General features: G+C 39.0%; 1 protein-coding gene across 3 annotated transcripts in view; it reads left to right on the top strand.

Annotated features, from left to right (window-relative positions):
• FAM13C (family with sequence similarity 13 member C) overlaps positions 1-18933 on the top strand; it is a 216625-nt gene that overhangs the window by 192033 nt on the left and 5659 nt on the right. For all 3 annotated transcript variants that reach the window (XM_075130810.1, XM_075130808.1, XM_075130809.1), the window contains 3 exons: positions 5616-5699; positions 16489-16584; positions 18075-18274. In XM_075130810.1, the coding sequence (XP_074986911.1) occupies positions 5616-5699; positions 16489-16584; positions 18075-18274 (380 nt within the window). The remainder of the gene's footprint in view (positions 1-5615; positions 5700-16488; positions 16585-18074; positions 18275-18933) is intronic.

Genomic DNA, 18933 nt, shown 5'->3' with positions numbered 1-18933 from the left:
ATCAAAAAAAGATATCAAGGTAATTTGACAGGATCTATTCTCCTTAAAGCCATGTTGGTTCACATCAATTACATTACATTCCTTAAATTCTTTATTTATCAAGTCCTGGATCAGCCATTTCATTATCTTGCCTAGGATCGATGTCAGGTTGTCAGGATGATAATTACCAGGGTCATTCTGTTTACCCTTTTTGAAACTTGGCACATTAGCTTTCTTCCAATCCTCTGGAACTTCTCCAGTACTCCAAGACTTATTGAAAAACAACATTAATGGTTCAGCAAGTTTCTTAGCCAGCTCTTTAAAAACTCTTAGTATCTGGAAGTGCTTATTTAAAAATGTCCAACTTCAGTAGCTTCTATTTAACATCCTCCAGAAATACTAGTGGAATGGAAAAAGTGTTATCACCATATGATGAGACTATATCATCTGTTTTTCCTCCCAAATACAGAACAGAAGTATTTATTGAACACGTCTGACTTTTCTGCATTATTATTGATAATTTTACCATTTCCATTGAGTAATGGACCAATCTCATTCTCAGGACTCATTTTGTTCTATATATATATATATATATATATATAAAAGATTCCTAATTATCCTTAACTCTGCTGGCTATAGATTTCTCCTTGTGACCCTTTGCTTTCCTTATCCATTTTCTACAGTTCCAAACTTCTGATTTATATTAATTCCTATGAATTTCCCCTTTCTTCCATTTGTTATATATTATTTTTATAGATACCTTCACTTCCCCTCTAAACCCAAGTTGTTGTTCTGCTTGCATGTTATAAATGTGATCAAGTCATGAGTACTTGTACCTAAGCTACTATTACATTTTAGTTTTGTGATCAGTTCCTCTTTAAAGATAAGGGGCCAAATTCTGCTCCCTATTACCTCTGTATAGCCCCATTGATTTTAAAGGGGCTTTATGGGGGTAACTCAAAGTGGAATCTGGCTCAAGGAATTCTTTTTTAGATTGTCTTTTTTGCAAGTAGACTTCTTTATCCAGAGCTGTAAAATATTTGAGCAGAGCCAGATATATCAAAAAATAAGTGACTACTAGCTCATCAATTCCAGCGTGTCTACAATAAGCTGTTTTCTTGCTGTCTCCTGCACTTATTAAACCACTGAGCAGAAAACAAGTTACTCTTTTGTATTATTTGCAGGTCCCCATGACTAGGTCACATGGCCTCTAGTATGTGGCCCTGGGGGCTAAAATCAATAGTATAATTAAAGATGGGCTTGAACTAGAGAACTGGATTTTAAACTCTGAACTGGGAAAGTTTGAACCTGAATTCAAATATCCTGACTTGTGCTCCAGGGGGCACATCTCAGAGGACAGTGAGCTAATCATTTTGCTCCCGTTGCTCAACAGTTAGATCTGTACTACATGTGCTTTGAATACACTCCACCCCATCTTTTTCTCCTGACTGCAAATCTGCTCATTTTATATTTGTGAATCCATTTAGGGTATTTATCTGTCATTACGCAGTTTCTTGTTTTTCTTTCTCTTCTCTCTTATTGAGTGTAATACTCCAGGGTCTTTCTCAAGTCTCAGAGTGCTTTGCAGAATTATAAAACTATATTATTGGAATCACTTCATCTATCACCAGAATGCAGCCACTTCTGGGGTGCGAGTCTAACTAACACCACCAGTAACTGAGAAACAGGAAGTCAAGAAGACTATTTGCTTGTTATTTTAATTGGATGAAACATAGAATTGATCTAATGAGGTCTAAAGATTTAATGAGATCACGTTCTATGCTGCAAACCATAGTTATTTTAGACCAAACTGATTGAGGCCAAACATTAAGGGCAAATTTCTGATTCTCTTATTCATTCAGAATAGTATTTTACTCCACAAATGGCCCCACTGAAACCAAGTGAGTCCCACTGAAACCAATAGACTACTCCAGAAATAAGGTACTGCCCAACTTGAGCAAATGTATCAGAATCTGGCTCTTAATGTTTTAATCAATTTGATTTTAGTGATATTTTATTACTAATAATTATAAAATGGGAATAACTGAGCAACTTGGCTGACTACTAGGTTCAGGGCTAGTTTGCTTTATGACCAGAATGGTGAAGGAGAATAGTGGAAAATAGGATGGGCAAAACACAATAATCAAATAATGGCCCCACCCGGTGGCATTTTATAGGACTATTCTAAGTCAAACCTGCTCTGGAATATCTAGAGCTCTCTTAGTTTATTCCACTTCCCAATTTCTGTTGCTCTTAAGAAACTTTCCCTGACAAAAGCCTAAACTTTTCCCTCCTTAGACTTGGACCATTGTTCATTCTCTTCTGAGACTATAAATTAAATTTCTGTCTTCATGTATATGCTTAGTTAAAAGATTTTCAGAGATGGTGACGGTCTCTCATTCTTGCTCTCACCTTTACTTTTCTGGGTTATATAAATGTTACTATTTTAGAGCCTTTTCCTGCACAATTCTGAGTCTCCTCAACTTCCAGTGAAGTCAGCATCTCACAGGATCAGGACCTGAGGCCTGGACTACATTGTGGGGGGATTTAAACTAAGACACTCAACTTCAGCTACACTATTCGCGTAGCTGAAGTCGAAGTATCTTAGTTTGACTGACCTGGCCGTCCTCACGGTGGCGAGTCAACCGCGGCAGCTCCCCTGTCGACTCCTCTTACTCCTCCTGCCGAGGTGGACTACAGGCATTGATTCGGGGATTGATAGACGCAATATATCAATCCCCGATAGATCGATCACTACCCGCTGATCCGGGTAGTCTCTCTTCATTCTGTTTAAATTCCAGTCATTGCCTCCTACTTGTTGCCCAGCTTTGTACTGTCTCACATTTTGCTATGCAGAGGAGTGCCGGAGGCAACATAACGATGACAAAAATAGGGGCATCAGAACTTGAATTGTGGTGAGGTGATCTTCATGTAAAGTTTCAAATGCGTTGCCTCAGGATTACGGAGAGCAATCTTCTTCCCTAATTTCATATGTAATCTCCCTAAGTATATTGAACAATGTTAGCCATGTTTTTTATTTCATCAAATTCATACTGCAAACCTGTGTTCAGTTAGCAAGTTTGCTGTCTCTCACCCAAGGCTTTTCTCAAACTGGCTACTTTCTAGTTATCTGTCCCCTGCTTATATCTGTGCTTTTTATTTATTCTTCTCCCTCACTGCACAACTATGCATTTGTTTTATCAGCATTGAATCTCATGCTGTTGCACGCAGCCTACTGTTCTAAGCCATTGCAGTTTGGACTTTTTCTTCTCATTTGCTCCCCCTCTGATTTTTAAAATTGTCAGCAAATACAATCATGGTTGAATTTAAACCTTCTTCTAGATTGCTAATGAAAGTAGTAAATAATATAGGTCCACATGGGTGATCTGTGCAGTATCCCTTTTGATATTGGTTCCCGCGTGTAGGACTCAATATTATTGATCACACTCTGTTTACTATTAATCATCCAGCTGTCACAGGCACACTCAGAGGAGGATAGACATAATAGTTATTGGAAGAATTAACTTGTGTTACGTGTTAAACTAGTGATGGGGCAGCTTGCACTTTCATTAGGTGCCTGAATGCCAAATAGTGGCTATTATAGAAAAAAAAAATGAATAGGAATTTTTTTAAGTGATCAAATTGTGCAGAGTTTTAAGACCAAGGTTTTCTAAAGTGATAAATGATTTTTGGGTGCCTTAGTGTCTGGATGGCCAACTGAGATAACTTGGAATTGTCCGTAAATAAATCAAAATCTGCTCCCATTGAAATGAAGGACTAAACTCTCCTGGACATCAGCAGGACCAGGATGGCTCCCTTAGCGGTTGATGATACAGGTCTAAATGCCACGTTTCACTATGCTTTTAAAAAGCTTCACACTAAATACAACTCTGTGTTCAGCAAATACTTTACTGAGTGGGGAATCACCCTCTTCAGCAGAAATATAGCACATGTGCAGTCGTGGGGAGGAGAGGAAAGGTTCTCATCACACAGTTCCTCCTATGTAGTGGCCCCAACTCCCACAGATCTTGGGGATCTGCCAGAAGCCATGGCAAACTGCACCAGCTCTGCATGCTGCTCCCTACTGTGGCCCCACTTAGTGGTACAGAACAGCACTTTGAGAGACTGTGGCTAGGCCCTGCTCAGGACTCCCCCTTGAACGCTCCATTGAGAGAGGTTTCATGGGCTGGAGGGGGGACAGGTGATTCATATTGAATTAACATTTCTGTGGATTCCCTACTTCTTCCTTGTTCTCCACATGCCACCCACAGATCCCTGGAGCCACAGAGGGTGCTTCCACATGGGTGGGGGGGACAATGTTGCTGAGGAGACTGACTATCCTGTTTTGTGCAGAGGCCCTCCGTGCAAAGCTCTTGTGGGAACGACCGCTCCAAAGTAATTTTCATAACCATTTATAGTGAGTGTCATTCACCATGAATTAGAATCCGGATAATTACTAAAGTCTACGGTCCAGATCCCCAACTGGCGTATATTAGGTATATCTCCACTGACTTCAGTGGATCTGTGTTAATTAACATTAGCTGAGGTTCTGGCCTTATATAATTGATTTACAAAATTACAGCAGAAAATGCAAAGAAAATTGTTTTTGTGTTGGATTGCACATTTTAGGCCCAATTATGCAGCCTGTACTCAGACAAAACTCTCTATGGGACTCAGATGGGATTTTCCCTGAGTAAGGAGTGCAGGACTGGACCTTCACTCTGCAGCATATAGACACAAATATTAATATTTGTAGATTAGCATTTGCAAATTGTATTTGAAAAAAATCAGCTTCCCTGCATTCTTGGGAATGACACTGGTATCAGTGATCTGCAGAGATGCCTTTGGCAGTATTGAACAGTCTCTCAAGTGAGTCTCTGTTTAGTAGAATTCCCAAGTTTTGAAAATGAATAGTGTTGGGTGTTCAATAGACCACAGAAACCGTGGCCATGTGTGAGAGAGTGAGAGCCCCAGATCCACTGCAATTGTTGGAAAAGTGTTGTACATTTTCGACAGGGCTGTCCCAACTATGCTACAAACTCATATTCAGCTTTGCTGAATCAGGGTCCTCAGAAAATTTTACTTATTGGTAAGGACATAATTGTCCCAATATACTTTTTGGAGGTTGCAAGGTACTTAATCTCATTTACAAACTGGATATCTTGAAAGAAAATGAGTTAAATCAAAGGTTCAGATTTTTATAAAGTTATATACTTAACAAAGAAACTTCTGATCATTAAATACATTTTCCGGGGTCTGCTCTTGCATTCTTTAACTTCTCATTGATGTCCATGGGGATTTTCCTAAATAAGACTTCACTTCCCTAATGCAGAGTGAGTATAATATATTATTTCTCGTCTAAATGCCTGATCCAAAGCTCATTGCAGTCAAAGTCCTGTTCATTGACTTCAGTGGGCTTTGGATCAGCCCCCAAGAAATTAATACATACATTTGATTCACATAAACTTGGGGCCTTCTCCCACTGATTTCAGTGCAAAGTTCCCATTGACTTCAATGAGAGCAGGAACAGGATCTTTTATATCAGTGTTTGGGAAAAGTACATTTTAAAACATACATTCCTACATCCTTGAGATGAAATCTTGACTCATAACCTTATAAATAACTCTTTTAAATAGGATATGACAAAAAAGCAAATGGCTTTGGAAAAAATCAGTCTTCAGAAATGTCTGCTATATTTTGAGAGTATTCATGGACGACCTGTAAGTATGCCATGGAAAGATAGGTAAATTTCAAATTATATTACATAGAATTTCTTTAACAAATACTTTTGAGATTACACCTTAAATATATTTAGATCACTCTTACACATTCAACATTACTGTAGTTGGTTCAAAGCAATCTTTAGATGTAAATGTTCATTGCTTGAAAATGCTAAACTGTGACCAAGTTTTTTTACAAATAAAATAACAAAGCCAGTGTTTGGTGGCATTATATTGGTCTTCAATAGCAAAATATTGCAAACATAATGGTAACAATGCTCAGGACCCCGTTCTGATCTTCCACAATTTGCACCTTGACTTAGGTGGTGTGCAGTCTGACCTGTAATCTGGTATTGAAATTTATACATTATTAGAGCATTTAACAGCATAGGAGAAAAGTTTTACAAGTCAGACCACACTACAGAATGTGACAATGTTATGAGTTATCACCTACATTTTCCTTTATTTATTGAAGATGTTAAGCCTATCCCTATGCTGAGAAACCTGCTAAAATAGGCCAAGATACAGCAAAGCACTCAAATACGTGGTTAACTTTAAAGTTCCATGGAACATGAAGTCAGTGGAATTACTTGCGTGCTTAAAGTTAAGCACATGCCTAAGCACTTTATTTAACCAAAGTCATGGTGCAGGAATCTTAAGAGGATGTGGGATTGATGTGTCTGATATAATTTATATTGATTAAATGTTCAGTTTCATGATTTGGCATTTCTGATGTAACTACTTGTGAGAATGGCAAATTTATGTGTGTTGGAGATAAATATGCCTAAAATGATGGGCAGTTGACATTTTGTGAAGATATATTATCGTATCTTTTCATTTTCTTTTCAGATGTCAGGTGTTACCATCTAAAGATACTTCCTAGATGTGCAGTGGTCATCATTAGGAAGTTGTTATTGACCTAGTTACCACAGAAAGGAATCTGAAATGTGGCACTCATTATCCTATTCTGAGACGAGCAGTAGTCTCAGAACTACATTGTCATAGTTACTGTGGTCTAGTTACTGTGGTTTAGTTACTGTGGTTTACTGCTGGGCAAAACTTGCCTTTTTAATAGTAGTCACCATATAATGATTTTTTAGGATAATTACTAAAATATATACCTTAAGATTGTGCTGATAAGAGTTTTGTTAGACAGTTTTTTCTATATTTAGCAATTGTATATTGCTTTTAAAATAATTATACTCAAGAGGCTAAAAACCTCATACTTCAGCGCACAATCCAACCACTAACTGTCTAGGATTGGAAGAAACTTCCTCTAAAAGGGGTTATTATATAATTGTCAGTTAGGGAGTTCCTTGTACCTCCTTGAAGCATCAGGTAACAGTTATTGACGGAGGCAGAGTACCAGACTAGATGGGCTGCTTATTTTAACTGGTACGGCAATTACATGTTCCTGCTTCTTACCTGGTGGTATATATATAAAAATATTGAAAATTATTGTGCCAGATTCTCAGCTGGAGTAAACTGGTGGTGTTCTCACGACTTTATTGGAAGCATGTTGTTCAGTGGAGAATCTGCCTGTTAGACAACTAATGAATATTGTTGGGAAAAATGGACTTATATACCTTAGTAGGCAAATTTCATGCTCTAGCACTGATCATAAATGCTGTTGATACCATCAGTCCCTGAGCATGAAGAGCTGTCCTAATAAGGTGAGAATTTATCAATCACAGTGCTGCACTTCAGAGCCAGTAATTAGAAGTATATGTAACATTTTCTAGGGTGCCCTCTCATTATGTTTGATTTAAGAGTCAGCAGCTTCTACAAGTTGAGCTGGTTTTTTTCAAATTCACCTAATTTAAGCAGTTCTTTGTTGCTGTAAGAAGGAAGGTCCCACAATTTCCCTTTTAACGTGGGAGCAAGATCAAGAACAGCCTACCACCAAAGTAAGTCTCGAAGAAGTAGCACTAAGAGATTTGTTGAAATATCAAATGGCTCTGTAAGGGTTCTGCTGTCTGTCAAAGACACAGCCCCACTGTTGGAGGAACCACAGAGCTACATGTTCCCAGTGGGGCCTCCACTTCAGGGTACTGTGGGAGTGCACTGATGCTACCCCTCTTTAGGAGGTGCAGTATATGCCCATGTTTGCCCCACCTTGTCTCCACTCTCTGTAGTTTGTGTATTGCCCCATGAAAAGCATACCTGACTGCTGCACAGAAGCATAAGTAGAGGATATTTCTTGTCCTTTCCCTTCCTCCCTGTGTGTTTGTGGAGCAGATGACTCTAAGATTCCTGGAACATCGCTAGGTTTTCAAGTACATAGTCCAAAGCCCAGATAGGAAAAGCACCCAGGGAAACATGGGTTCTTTATGCAAGAAAGACAAAAAGTGAGAGTTAGTGTAGAAACCTGATAGATTTCAGTAGCTACAACCAGTGAGGAATGGACGTGCAAAGATGAAAGTGTCGCCTTCAGGAAGCAAGCAGTTTTTTCTTGGTATAGAAATTTATAGACAATCATAGAAAAATGTTATTTTGGTAAAAAATGTTGGAGCTTTTTGATGGAAAACCAAAATTTTCAGTAAAATTTTAAATTTGGTTTTCAAAAAATTATTTTTAACGAAAATATTTTTCAAAACCCAACTTTTTTCAGTTTTTGTCAAAAGAAGAAAAATAGATTATGGGGAATTTTGAAAAAAGGGAAATTTAAAAAAATCCCACACAAAATAATTTGCATTTTTCAAATAGATCCAGTTATGAGTAATAACACCATAAAGACGAAAAATAAAACCACAGCTGAATCATTACTGGTGAAACTGATGGTTGTGAAACTGGAGCATTTTGTGCTAAAGACACAGAAGGGCATCAAAGAAAGTGATTGTATTTATGTCCCCACTCATTACCAAGGACAAGGAAACCAAGTCCTTTTGTACAGAGTAAATGTTATGTTGGCTTACAGGAAGGGATATCACTAATGGTTGCATTAGGATTGTGGGATTTTGTATTAAAGAAAGCTGATGATGTCCATCCTGTACCCCAGATAGGGTTATTCAGTAGCCACAGACTGACCAAAATGTTCTGGTGCATGATCTGCAAATCCACACATCTGATAGAGTCTGCCTATCATGTGCCATATTTGTGCTGAGAACAATGGTGCTTTGAGACATGCATGCTAGAAGCAATTCTATAAAGTGGCCTTAGATCCAACTCTTTTCCAAACAGCTATGTCCCTTCTTAGCTGTTGCAATTGCCTAAGATATTCTCACTGTATATCCCTAGCATTGAACTCCTGGCAGTAAGTGGCAATGAATTCTCAGTGGTAGATCCTCAGCTCTAGAAAGTTTGACCTTTGTTGGTCTGCCAAACAACAGTTTGGCAACATTTAAAACTGTGTTTTCAGGTTAACAATCCCTTATTTGCAGTCATTTTTGTGACTTGCACCCCTATTTACATTTACTATAAGAGTAAAAAAAGTTTCAGTTATAACAATGATACACTTATATATAATTTGTGTGTTTTGAGAGGTTGACAGAGAATGCTTGACCTTGAAGGATAAACGTATAGGGGAGCGAGTTTTTCTTTGCTGTAGATTGGAATAAATTTCTGATATCTTGCAACCCTCCCCCCGATTGCTTTAGGACATAATACAAACAGGTAACCTGTTGGAGCGGTTTGTTTTTGTCTTGGGTTGGGTTGGGTTTTTTAGGAGATGGAATGGAAGGGTGGTTAATTTCAGTGGCAAGCATGCAAAATGGTTTGGTTTTGTGGCTGATGTGTTTGGCCCTTGCTAATTATGGTTTTGTTCACACATCTACTTACTGTTGGATAGGCAGGAAAATATTGTCATATACAGTAATAAATAAAGCATCCTGGGCAACAGACTTCTTGAACGACAACCCTTTTTAGTAGGATAATAATGTACAGCAATGAGATGGAAAAGTCTTAAGCAAAGCTGGGCATTCTTTGCCTTTCGAAGAGACCTTAACAGTACCTATATTTACCACAGCACATTGTTCTGAAAGAGGTGAGACAGAAACTTGACTCTAACACCAGACGTGGTGCTCTTCAGTGGAAATAGATTGGACCTCTCTGGCCTTTTATCTGTGAAAGGAAGCCCCTCAAAATTATAAGCATGAATTGTGCTGGCCTCTTACCATCACATGGCCCAATTATCCTTCCATTTATACCAGTGTATATCAGGAATAACTGCACTAAAATCAATAGTGTTACACTAGTGAGAGGAGAATCAGGCCTTGACAGTTTAGCCTTGGGGCTAGAATATGATTTCAGTTGAACCAGTGTGAATTTGAAGTTATGCCATTCACTTTAATGGAGATATTCTGATTTACTCTGTAATGGCTGGCAGCAGAATGTGGTCTATGGTCCTTTCAGTTTTAAAATCTTGAAAGTATTCTTACATTTGAGTTTAGCTACAATATAAGTAGACTATGTAACCCTAAAATTGTGACTAAAAGGATACAACTGACTATTGTCAAAATTGTTTTCAGTTTGTTGTTGTTATTGGAATTATTTGAATAATATTTGAAATTATTAATATGGGAAACCACCAAACACCAGTTTAAGCATAAATTCCTTTATTAAGTCCTGAGACCAAATGGTATTTTATACAGTTGCTCTAAACATGTCTAAAAAGCCTAAATAATAAGCAATTTATTACATCCAAACAGTAACAAAACATTTATAAGCAGCATAGTTACAAACAGGCTAAGCCCAAGGGTGCTTAGATCCATATTGGTTGGCTCCAGTGTGGTCAGGCAGGCATTAGCAATGACCCCTTTGAGCGTTTACTTTTTATACCCTTTAACAATCAAGGGATGTTATTGCCAATTATTGACTTCAGCTAAAAAACAACTGGAGAGTTCCATTCCTCCCCTCCTTCTTGATGACCTACAGTTTTCCCATTCCACCTCGGTTCACACAGACTTTAACACTGGGGTGTGGGTTGGAAAAGGGGCATTTTGGCTCATTTTCAGACGGATTCTCTGTATTTGATTTAAAGCCTTTTGCAGTCACCCCTATGGTCAGAGGCCTTCTTTTTAGAAACTGCCTCTTATCTCATTAGTTATTCTTTCAACCAGACGTCCTCTCTGCTTTATTCCTTCTGGCTTTACCACTTTTTATTTTCAAGGCTTTCCTTCTATTTGCTGGTCAGGGCCTTTCTTTACAACACATATATAGACTCAGACTTTAAGGCCAGAAGGGACCTTTGTGATCATCTAGTTTAGTCATACATTTCCTTAACCAAACTTAAGCTAACTTTAATTCTTTACTTATCCTACAGTTGTATGTAGTAAAGCTGTACTTCACTTATGTGAAATGAGTTTGAAAATAATGTTTTTCAGCAGGGTCTCAGCCCAGCCTCTGTTCTTGGTGGTGTGATAACTGGCCAAATTTTTTCAGGTGCAATTATTAGTAGATCTCTACCGGTTTCTGTCCCCCTAAATCAGGGTGGAGGGGGAAGCAGAGAAAAAGGGGTTAGAAACTACAAACTACATCAGAACTGACTACTGATATGTGTGCCCACATGTTTTGATGACACAAAACGGAGGGCCCAAAGTATTTAATTTAAATTGGCCTTTCGAACATAAGAGCTGGCGGAGATCATTTTGTTTGAAAGTGCCATCTATGACACAAGCAGTATCAAAGACCCTTTGAGAAATGGTACAATGGGGTGCAGAAAAGATGTTCAGATTAGGCTAAACATGGCGAGACATGAGATAGCTGTTGCCCTACATTCAGTTCAGCTAATTTAGTATGTGTAGTGCTGCTTACTGGTACTGTCTCCCACCTAAAATCTGCTTTACTAATATTTTCAAATACAGAAGAGTTGTTTGCTTGCCATGCCAGCCTAACTAATTATGAAGTCAGGTGTTTATTTCCAGGAAGAAAATAACATTGTGCTGACATTAAGATATTAAATTGCCTAATAAAATCCATGATTTATTTTTTACAAGCTAGTCATAACTTTAATTATATCAGAAGTTGGAGAACCAAGGGTGAACTTGTAGAGGATCTGGCACAAGGCTACAGTGTTTGGGTTGCTAACTATGCAGGAAAATGTGTTAATACCACCATAAAATCTGACTTCATTGACATTTTCAGCAATTTAATAAAAACATTTCTAGTACTGTAGGGTTGTATTATATGCTCTTTTAAAAATCAACTGCTAGCCCAGAATATTTGGCAGGGTCTCTTCACAGATATTTTGCTTTGCTGAGTTGCCCTTGCTGTCCTTTCTGGGCGTTGAACTCTTTTGAAGATCTCGCCCATTATTTCTACAAGTATACTTACAAGAGCAGCTATCATATCCCCTATGATAATCATATGGATGTGAGGGGGTGGAATGCAGTTTTCCTTTCCGTTACTTGGTTATACCATCTGTAATTATACCTAGGTGTTTTGTATTCACTCACTTTTTACAGTAAAAAAATACCATTAAGAAGAAGTTTGCACAGTGTATTAGTCAACATGAGGATATTTACAACAGTTGTTTCAAGTAAAAAATGTTACTCTTCTATTCATGGTGGTGGGTGGGTGAAATCCCCACTCGTGCAGGTGGAGGCTTAACTGGGACTTAATTAGTGTATAGGCCATGTGCACGGGGTAAACTTCAACCAGTATCTCCTTTACTAAGTATAGCAAATACTGCTTACATTTAATTAGTCCAAAGGTATCATTTTAAAGATTTGCAAGGGCAACTGCTACACCAACTCACTTTGCGTGTTCCATGCTGGTTTTTTGCAGGATGTGCATACAACTGCACAACATAGATTGAGGAATACTTCCATGTAATGCTAGAACCAGAACCTGGAGACAGCACTATAATGGAACATTACCTAGTAAACATTATAGCATCATAATAGAAAATCCTGCATGCTGATTGGATAGCAAAACATTCTAAGCAGTGTTATCCCACCATACGACAGTTACTGAAAATCTTACACTTCATAACGGTAACAGCCAAATTGTCAGAGCAGGCCCAAGATCCTTACACAATTGTGTGATTACGTCTATATGTACAGTTAACTCGATTGCAAGGGCAAATCAGCCTTAGTAGCTATTGTGTGTGCAGGCATACAGCCTTAGTAGTTATTGTGCCATGAATGCACATTAATGGCAACTGCCTATGCGTATATAGATATAGAACTGTACACAAATGTAGAATGTCCCTTTCTGAAAGCTTGGCCCATAGCAACCAGCACAACACATAGAATCATAGAATATCAGGGTTGGAAGGGACCCCTGAAGGTCATCTAGTCCAACCCCCTGCTCGAAGCAGGACCAATTCCCAGTTAAATCATCCCAGCCAGGGATTTGTCAAGCCTGACCTTAAAAACCTCTAAGGAAGGAGATTCTACCACCTCCCTAGGTAACGCATTCCAGTGTTTCACCACCCTCTTAGTGAAAAAGTTTTTCCTAATATCCAATCTAAACCTCCCCCACTGCAACTTGAGACCATTACTCCTCGTTCTGTCATCTGCTACCATTGAGAACAGTCTAGAGCCATCCTCTTTGGAACCCCCTTTCAGGTAGTTGAAAGCAGCTATCAAATCCCCCCTCATTCTTCTCTTCTGCAGGCTAAACAATCCCAGCTCCCTCAGCCTCTCCTCATAAGTCATGTGTTCTAGACCCCTAATCATTTTTGTTGCCCTTCGCTGGACTCTCTCCAATTATCCACATCCTTCTTGAAGTGTGGGGCCCAAAACTGGACACAGTACTCCAGATGAGGCCTCACCAATGTCGAATAGAGGGGAACGATCACGTCCCTCGATCTGCTCGCTATGCCCCTACTTATACATCCCAAAATGCCATTGGCCTTCTTGGCAACAAGGGCACACTGCTGACTCATATCCAGCTTCTCGTCCACTGTCACCCCTAGGTCCTTTTCCGCAGAACTGCTGCCTAGCCATTCGGTCCCTAGTCTGTAGCTGTGCATTGGGTTCTTCCGTCCTAAGTGCAGGACCCTGCACTTATCCTTATTGAACCTCATCAGATTTCTTTTGGCCCAATCCTCCAATTTGTCTAGGTCCTTCTGTATCCTATCCCTCCCCTCCAGCGTATCTACCACTCCTCCCAGTTTAGTATCATCCGCAAATTTGCTGAGAGTGCAATCCACACCATCCTCCAGATCGTTTATGAAGATATTGAACAAAACCGGCCCCAGGACCGACCCTTGGGGCACTCCACTTGATACCGGCTGCCAACTAGACATGGAGCCATTGATCACTACCCGTTGAGCCCGACAATCTAGTCAATACATGCATTTGTATGTATCAAACAGTTGTATCAAATGTAAGGAATGTACTTCTAAGTACCTACCTTTGAAGGCTAACTAACTGCTTAAAAATGGAAAACACTAATTAAAAACATATTCAGTGAAAAAATTCAGAAACTCAACTTGTTAGAAATAAGATTTTACCTTTATATTTTTAGCAAATACTAAAGATCAGCCATAAACAAAATGTCACTGTTCTACAAACTTCACTGTGGAGGCAGGAGTGCAGTGAAAGACTACACTAAAGAAAACGGCCAAGTTGCTAATTACTATTAAAACAGCAGGCTTAGGAATGTTACTGGGGTCACCAGTGAGCATGCTGGGAAAGTCTGATGATGTCTTAATGAGAGAGGGGGATGGCTCTTCCCTCCTTATCTGAAAAGTCAGCTAGAGGAGAAGCTAAAAGGGGCTGTAGCCTTAAAAATATTTTTCTCCATTTTGTAAGTCAAGGGCAAGAAGGCCTGTCAACTGCAATGAAACTGAATGTGATGATTGGGAGTAAAAACAGCACCCACCTTCCCCTACAGAGGGCAACAAGCTAGGGTAGAAGTAGCACTCACAGACTACAGTGAAGGATACATTAGAGATACTCTATAACTGGATTAGATTAGACAGGCTGATGGCATACAGCAGCATTCCGCCGCTCTCTCTTCCTTACTCCATATACCTCGATAACTTTCCATTTCTGGGCTATTTCCCATGCCTGCAGCCTGTCCATATCCTTCCACTTCTGCCCCCTCATACTCACATGAAGTTGTGGAGATGATTTCTACACAGTAGAGTGGCAGCAACTTCCATGGGTGCTTAAATGGTCAGTGTGGGGATTGACAGGGATTTGAGAATAGGGTGTTAAGGAGCACAGGGAGGAGATGAACTCATTTGCAGGTGATTCCTTTCTGACAATTTTCAGAGTGGTAGCTGTGTTAGTCTGTATCAGCAGAAAGAACGAGGAGTACTTATGGCACCTTAGAGACTAACAAATTTATTTGAGCATGGACGATCCCTCACTCTCACAGATCTTGGGAGACAGGCCAGTCCTCACTTACAGACAGCCCCCAACCTGAAGCAAATACTCACCAGCAACCACACAACAAAAACACTAACCCAGGAACCTATCCTTGCAACAAAGCCCGATGCCAACTCTGTCCACATATCTATTCAAGGGACACCATCATAGACCTAATCACATCAGCCACACTATCAGAGGCTCGTTCACCTGCACGTCTACCAATGTGATGTGCGCCATCATGTGCCAGCTATGCCCCTCTGCCATGTACATTGGCCAAACCGGACAGTCTCTATGTAAAAAGAATAAATGGACACAAATCAGATGTCAAGAATTATAAAATTCAAAACCAGTCTGAGAACACTTCAACCTCTCTGGACACTCAATTACAGACCTAAAAGTCACAATTATTCAACAAAATCTTCAAAAACAGATTCCAATGAGAAACAGCGGAACTGGAATTAATCTGCAAACTAGACACCATTAAATTAGGCTTGAATAAAGACTGGGAGTGGATGAGTCATTACACTAACTAAAAACTATTTCCCCATGCTAATTTTCCCCCTACTGTTACTCACACCTTCTTGTCAACTGTTTGAAATGGGCCATCCTGATTATCACTACACAAGTTTTTTTTTTTCTCCTGCTGATAAAAGCCCACCTTAATTGATTGGTCTTGTTAAGAGTTGGTGTGGCAACCTCCATTTTTTCATGTTCTCTGTGTGTGTCTTCCTACTGTATTTTCCACTGCATGCACCTGATGAAGTGGGCTTTAGCCCACGAAAGCTTATGCTTAAATAAATTTGTTAATCTCTAAGGTGCCTCAAGTACTCCTCGTTCTTTCTGACAATGTTGCCCTACAACAGGTATGATGCAATCATAGAACCACAGAGTTGGGTCATCTAGTCTAATCCCCTGCCAAAGATGCAGGTATCGTACACAGTTAAATAAATTAGGTATGTTTTTTCCTCTTTGGGCGACTGTGACTGGCCAACTCTTTCTTTTAATAGAGTAGGATGGCCTGTTGTACAACCAGAATCCATAGCCTTATACATGACTTATGCAATTTGATAGGCTGTAAGTATTTGTGGTTGGATTGAGTTCATAGTACACAAACTAAAAAAAAAAAAAAAAAAAAAAGCATTATCCCTAAATTAGGTGCATCTGATGCTCAGGGGTTAACTAGAGAGAGAACAGAGAAAACTAATTCCTTTAACAATATCTGCATCTTCAGAAGGGGAACTGTAACCAGTTCACCCTTTTCCCAAAATGAATGCCTCAAGGAGGCAAAGATTCCACCTGGTATATTTTTCATTAGAAAAATTACATTACACTTTTGTTTTCAAATTGTACACTGTGATGTTTTATGAATTATGCTACTGTTACCATAAATACACATAAATATTAACTGAAGCAATATTACATGTCAGACCAAATTCTCCTTAGCTACACTGGTATAAATGAGAGCAGAATATGGCCCATAATGCTTGTGTTTGAGAAGAATGTACTTTATTACGGTTTCTTTTTAGGTAACTAAACAAGAGAGGAGTCTTATGAAGCCTCTTTATGACAGATACAGAATTATCAAGCAACTTCTCTCGACACCATCTTTGATTACAACAATTGTAAGTTGGAAAGAATTGGTATTTATTGTAAAGAAGCTATATGAGATTCTGAATTGTGCTTTGTATGCCAGTTCAGTGACATTCTAATCACTCTTACACATGCCGGGCTTACAGAATGCTTATTGATCAAATCATCCAGTTGATATTTAAAGAGGAGTAAACATCCTACATGATTCAACCCCAAAGCATGCCAGAGGTCATGATGTAAAACATCAATTTCTGAATCAATCAGTTTACATGGGTGGGGAAGGGATCAGATGAGGGAGTTCAGCTTTTAACCTTCACCATTACAAACAAATCTACACCACAAAATGAAAGCTGTGTCTATCTGTATTATACTGTTAATATATCCTCCTTGATCTTTGTTGAAAATACTTTCATTATTACTTAGCACATTAAGATCTTAGCATAACATTTTGATCAATGCTATACCAGTGTGAAAGAAAGAAAAGCTTTTCATGTATATGATTCTGATTGTTAAAAATAACGTTGTTTTTTTTAAAATATAAAATACATGTCAAAAATTGATGAGGTAGAACTGGTCCAGAACTGGTGCCTTTACTCTCACTGGGTAGTGCTTTACCTTGTGAATTCCCCATTTCAGTAGCACTTCTTGCAGGATGAAGTACCACTGAATGTGAGCTGCAGTAGCCCTTTGTAAATCGCTTGTCTGGTCACTATAAAAGAAAATACTAATTACAAAGCCTTGTTCCACATCTTGTGGTAATGTTAGCATGGGACTTGCACATGAGCTTCAGGGAGTTATAGGCACCCTACTCTCATTGAATTTCAATGGGGTTCATTGATTCCTTTGAAAATCCCAGCCATAACCTTATTACTTCAGAATCTCTTTAAAGCTTCCTTCATGTTACTTTGAATGAACTTTGGTCAATGCATTTTTTAAAATCTATAAATAACAGTTTTTAAGAAGTGGACAATTTCATCATCTTCTTGTACTGTAGTACAACTGTAAAATGTGTTGCAATATGGTCATTCTTTTTTGATTGCTAAAACCATTTGTAACTCTAAAAATACCTCTAGAATTATTATTTTATGCATATTGTAGCTTTAATTTATGAACTGTTGACACTAAATGGTACAAGTTTACTTTACGGACAATTAAACAAAGGGCTCTCTCATTGCAAACCTTACTCATGGGGAGTTTAATTGATTTCAATGGGACTAGTTTAATGAATAAGGGTTTCAGGATCATGCCCTAAATCCTATTTAAAAGCATGCTCTTGCAAATGTTTTGTTGTATGAGTAATCCACAGTAAGTAATTAGTAGAGCTACTTATGGAAGTAAGGGCCAGACTCTGCCACATTTAGTCATGGCAAGTAATGCCTTACAACGGAATTTGCCCCACTAGAGGTTGTAGTGAGAAATCTCAAAGTGTGTTTAGCTATTGGTTTTAATACCTGTAACCTCTTGTATTTTCAATAAATAGTATGTAGACAGCTAATTTGATGATGATGTTACATATTACAAGCAGGAGGAAGAAGATTCAGATGAAGACCGTTCTCAAAGCAGCCATGAATTATCATCCAGTCCGGCATCTAACCTTCCTGTAGATGACTATCTGTGCTGCTCGGATGAGGAGAATGAGCCTGCAATTGTTTCACCTCTGGATGAAAAAAAGGCAATCAAACAACCAGCCCTGTCTCTGTCCAATTTACATGAGGCCACAATGTGAGCGTTGCAATTTTTCTTCCTGATCTTCTCGCTCTGCCCCCCTCCCCCCCAAAAAAACAACCAACCCAACCACACACTTATATGTTCTAGTCACAGCAAGATCTGTATTTACTGTCAAAATCTCCCAAGGATCAGGAAGCTCTAGACCTTAAGGATTGAGTTTTATCCTTTTTATGAGAGAAAGCAGAGACAGGATATTTATGTGATCAACTTACCTGTGCTTTGCCACTCTTCGTGTAATTCAGACAGCTCTAGAGAGAACTGCCTAAATCCAGAAGGAGAGAGGCAGGGAAATATACATATATGAGAGAGAATGATATATGCAACGGAATCATAGAATATCAGGGTTGGAAGGGACCTCAGGAGGTCATCTAGTCCAACCCCCTGCTCAAAGCAGGACCAATCCCCAATTTTTGCCCCAGATCCCTAAATGGCCCCCTCAAGGATTGAACTCACAACCCTGGGTTTAGCAGGCCAATGCTCAAACCACTGAGCTATCCCTCCCCCCAATAGGTAGAGCCCACATGATGACATAATATAAATGATTTGTCGACTTACCTATTTTTGTCAGAAAGTTTAGACATTTATCTACTTAGTTTCTTAAAAGGTATTTGTGGAAAAACACACGTTGGATGAGGAGGCTTCAGTATTAGTGG

The sequence above is a fragment of the Caretta caretta genome, chromosome 7 (assembly GCF_965140235.1).
Source record: "Caretta caretta isolate rCarCar2 chromosome 7, rCarCar1.hap1, whole genome shotgun sequence".
In the NCBI taxonomy this organism is placed as follows: domain Eukaryota; kingdom Metazoa; phylum Chordata; order Testudines; family Cheloniidae; genus Caretta; species Caretta caretta.
Note: the sequence above shows the minus strand (reverse complement) of the source record. Positions and strands in the feature narration are given on the sequence as shown.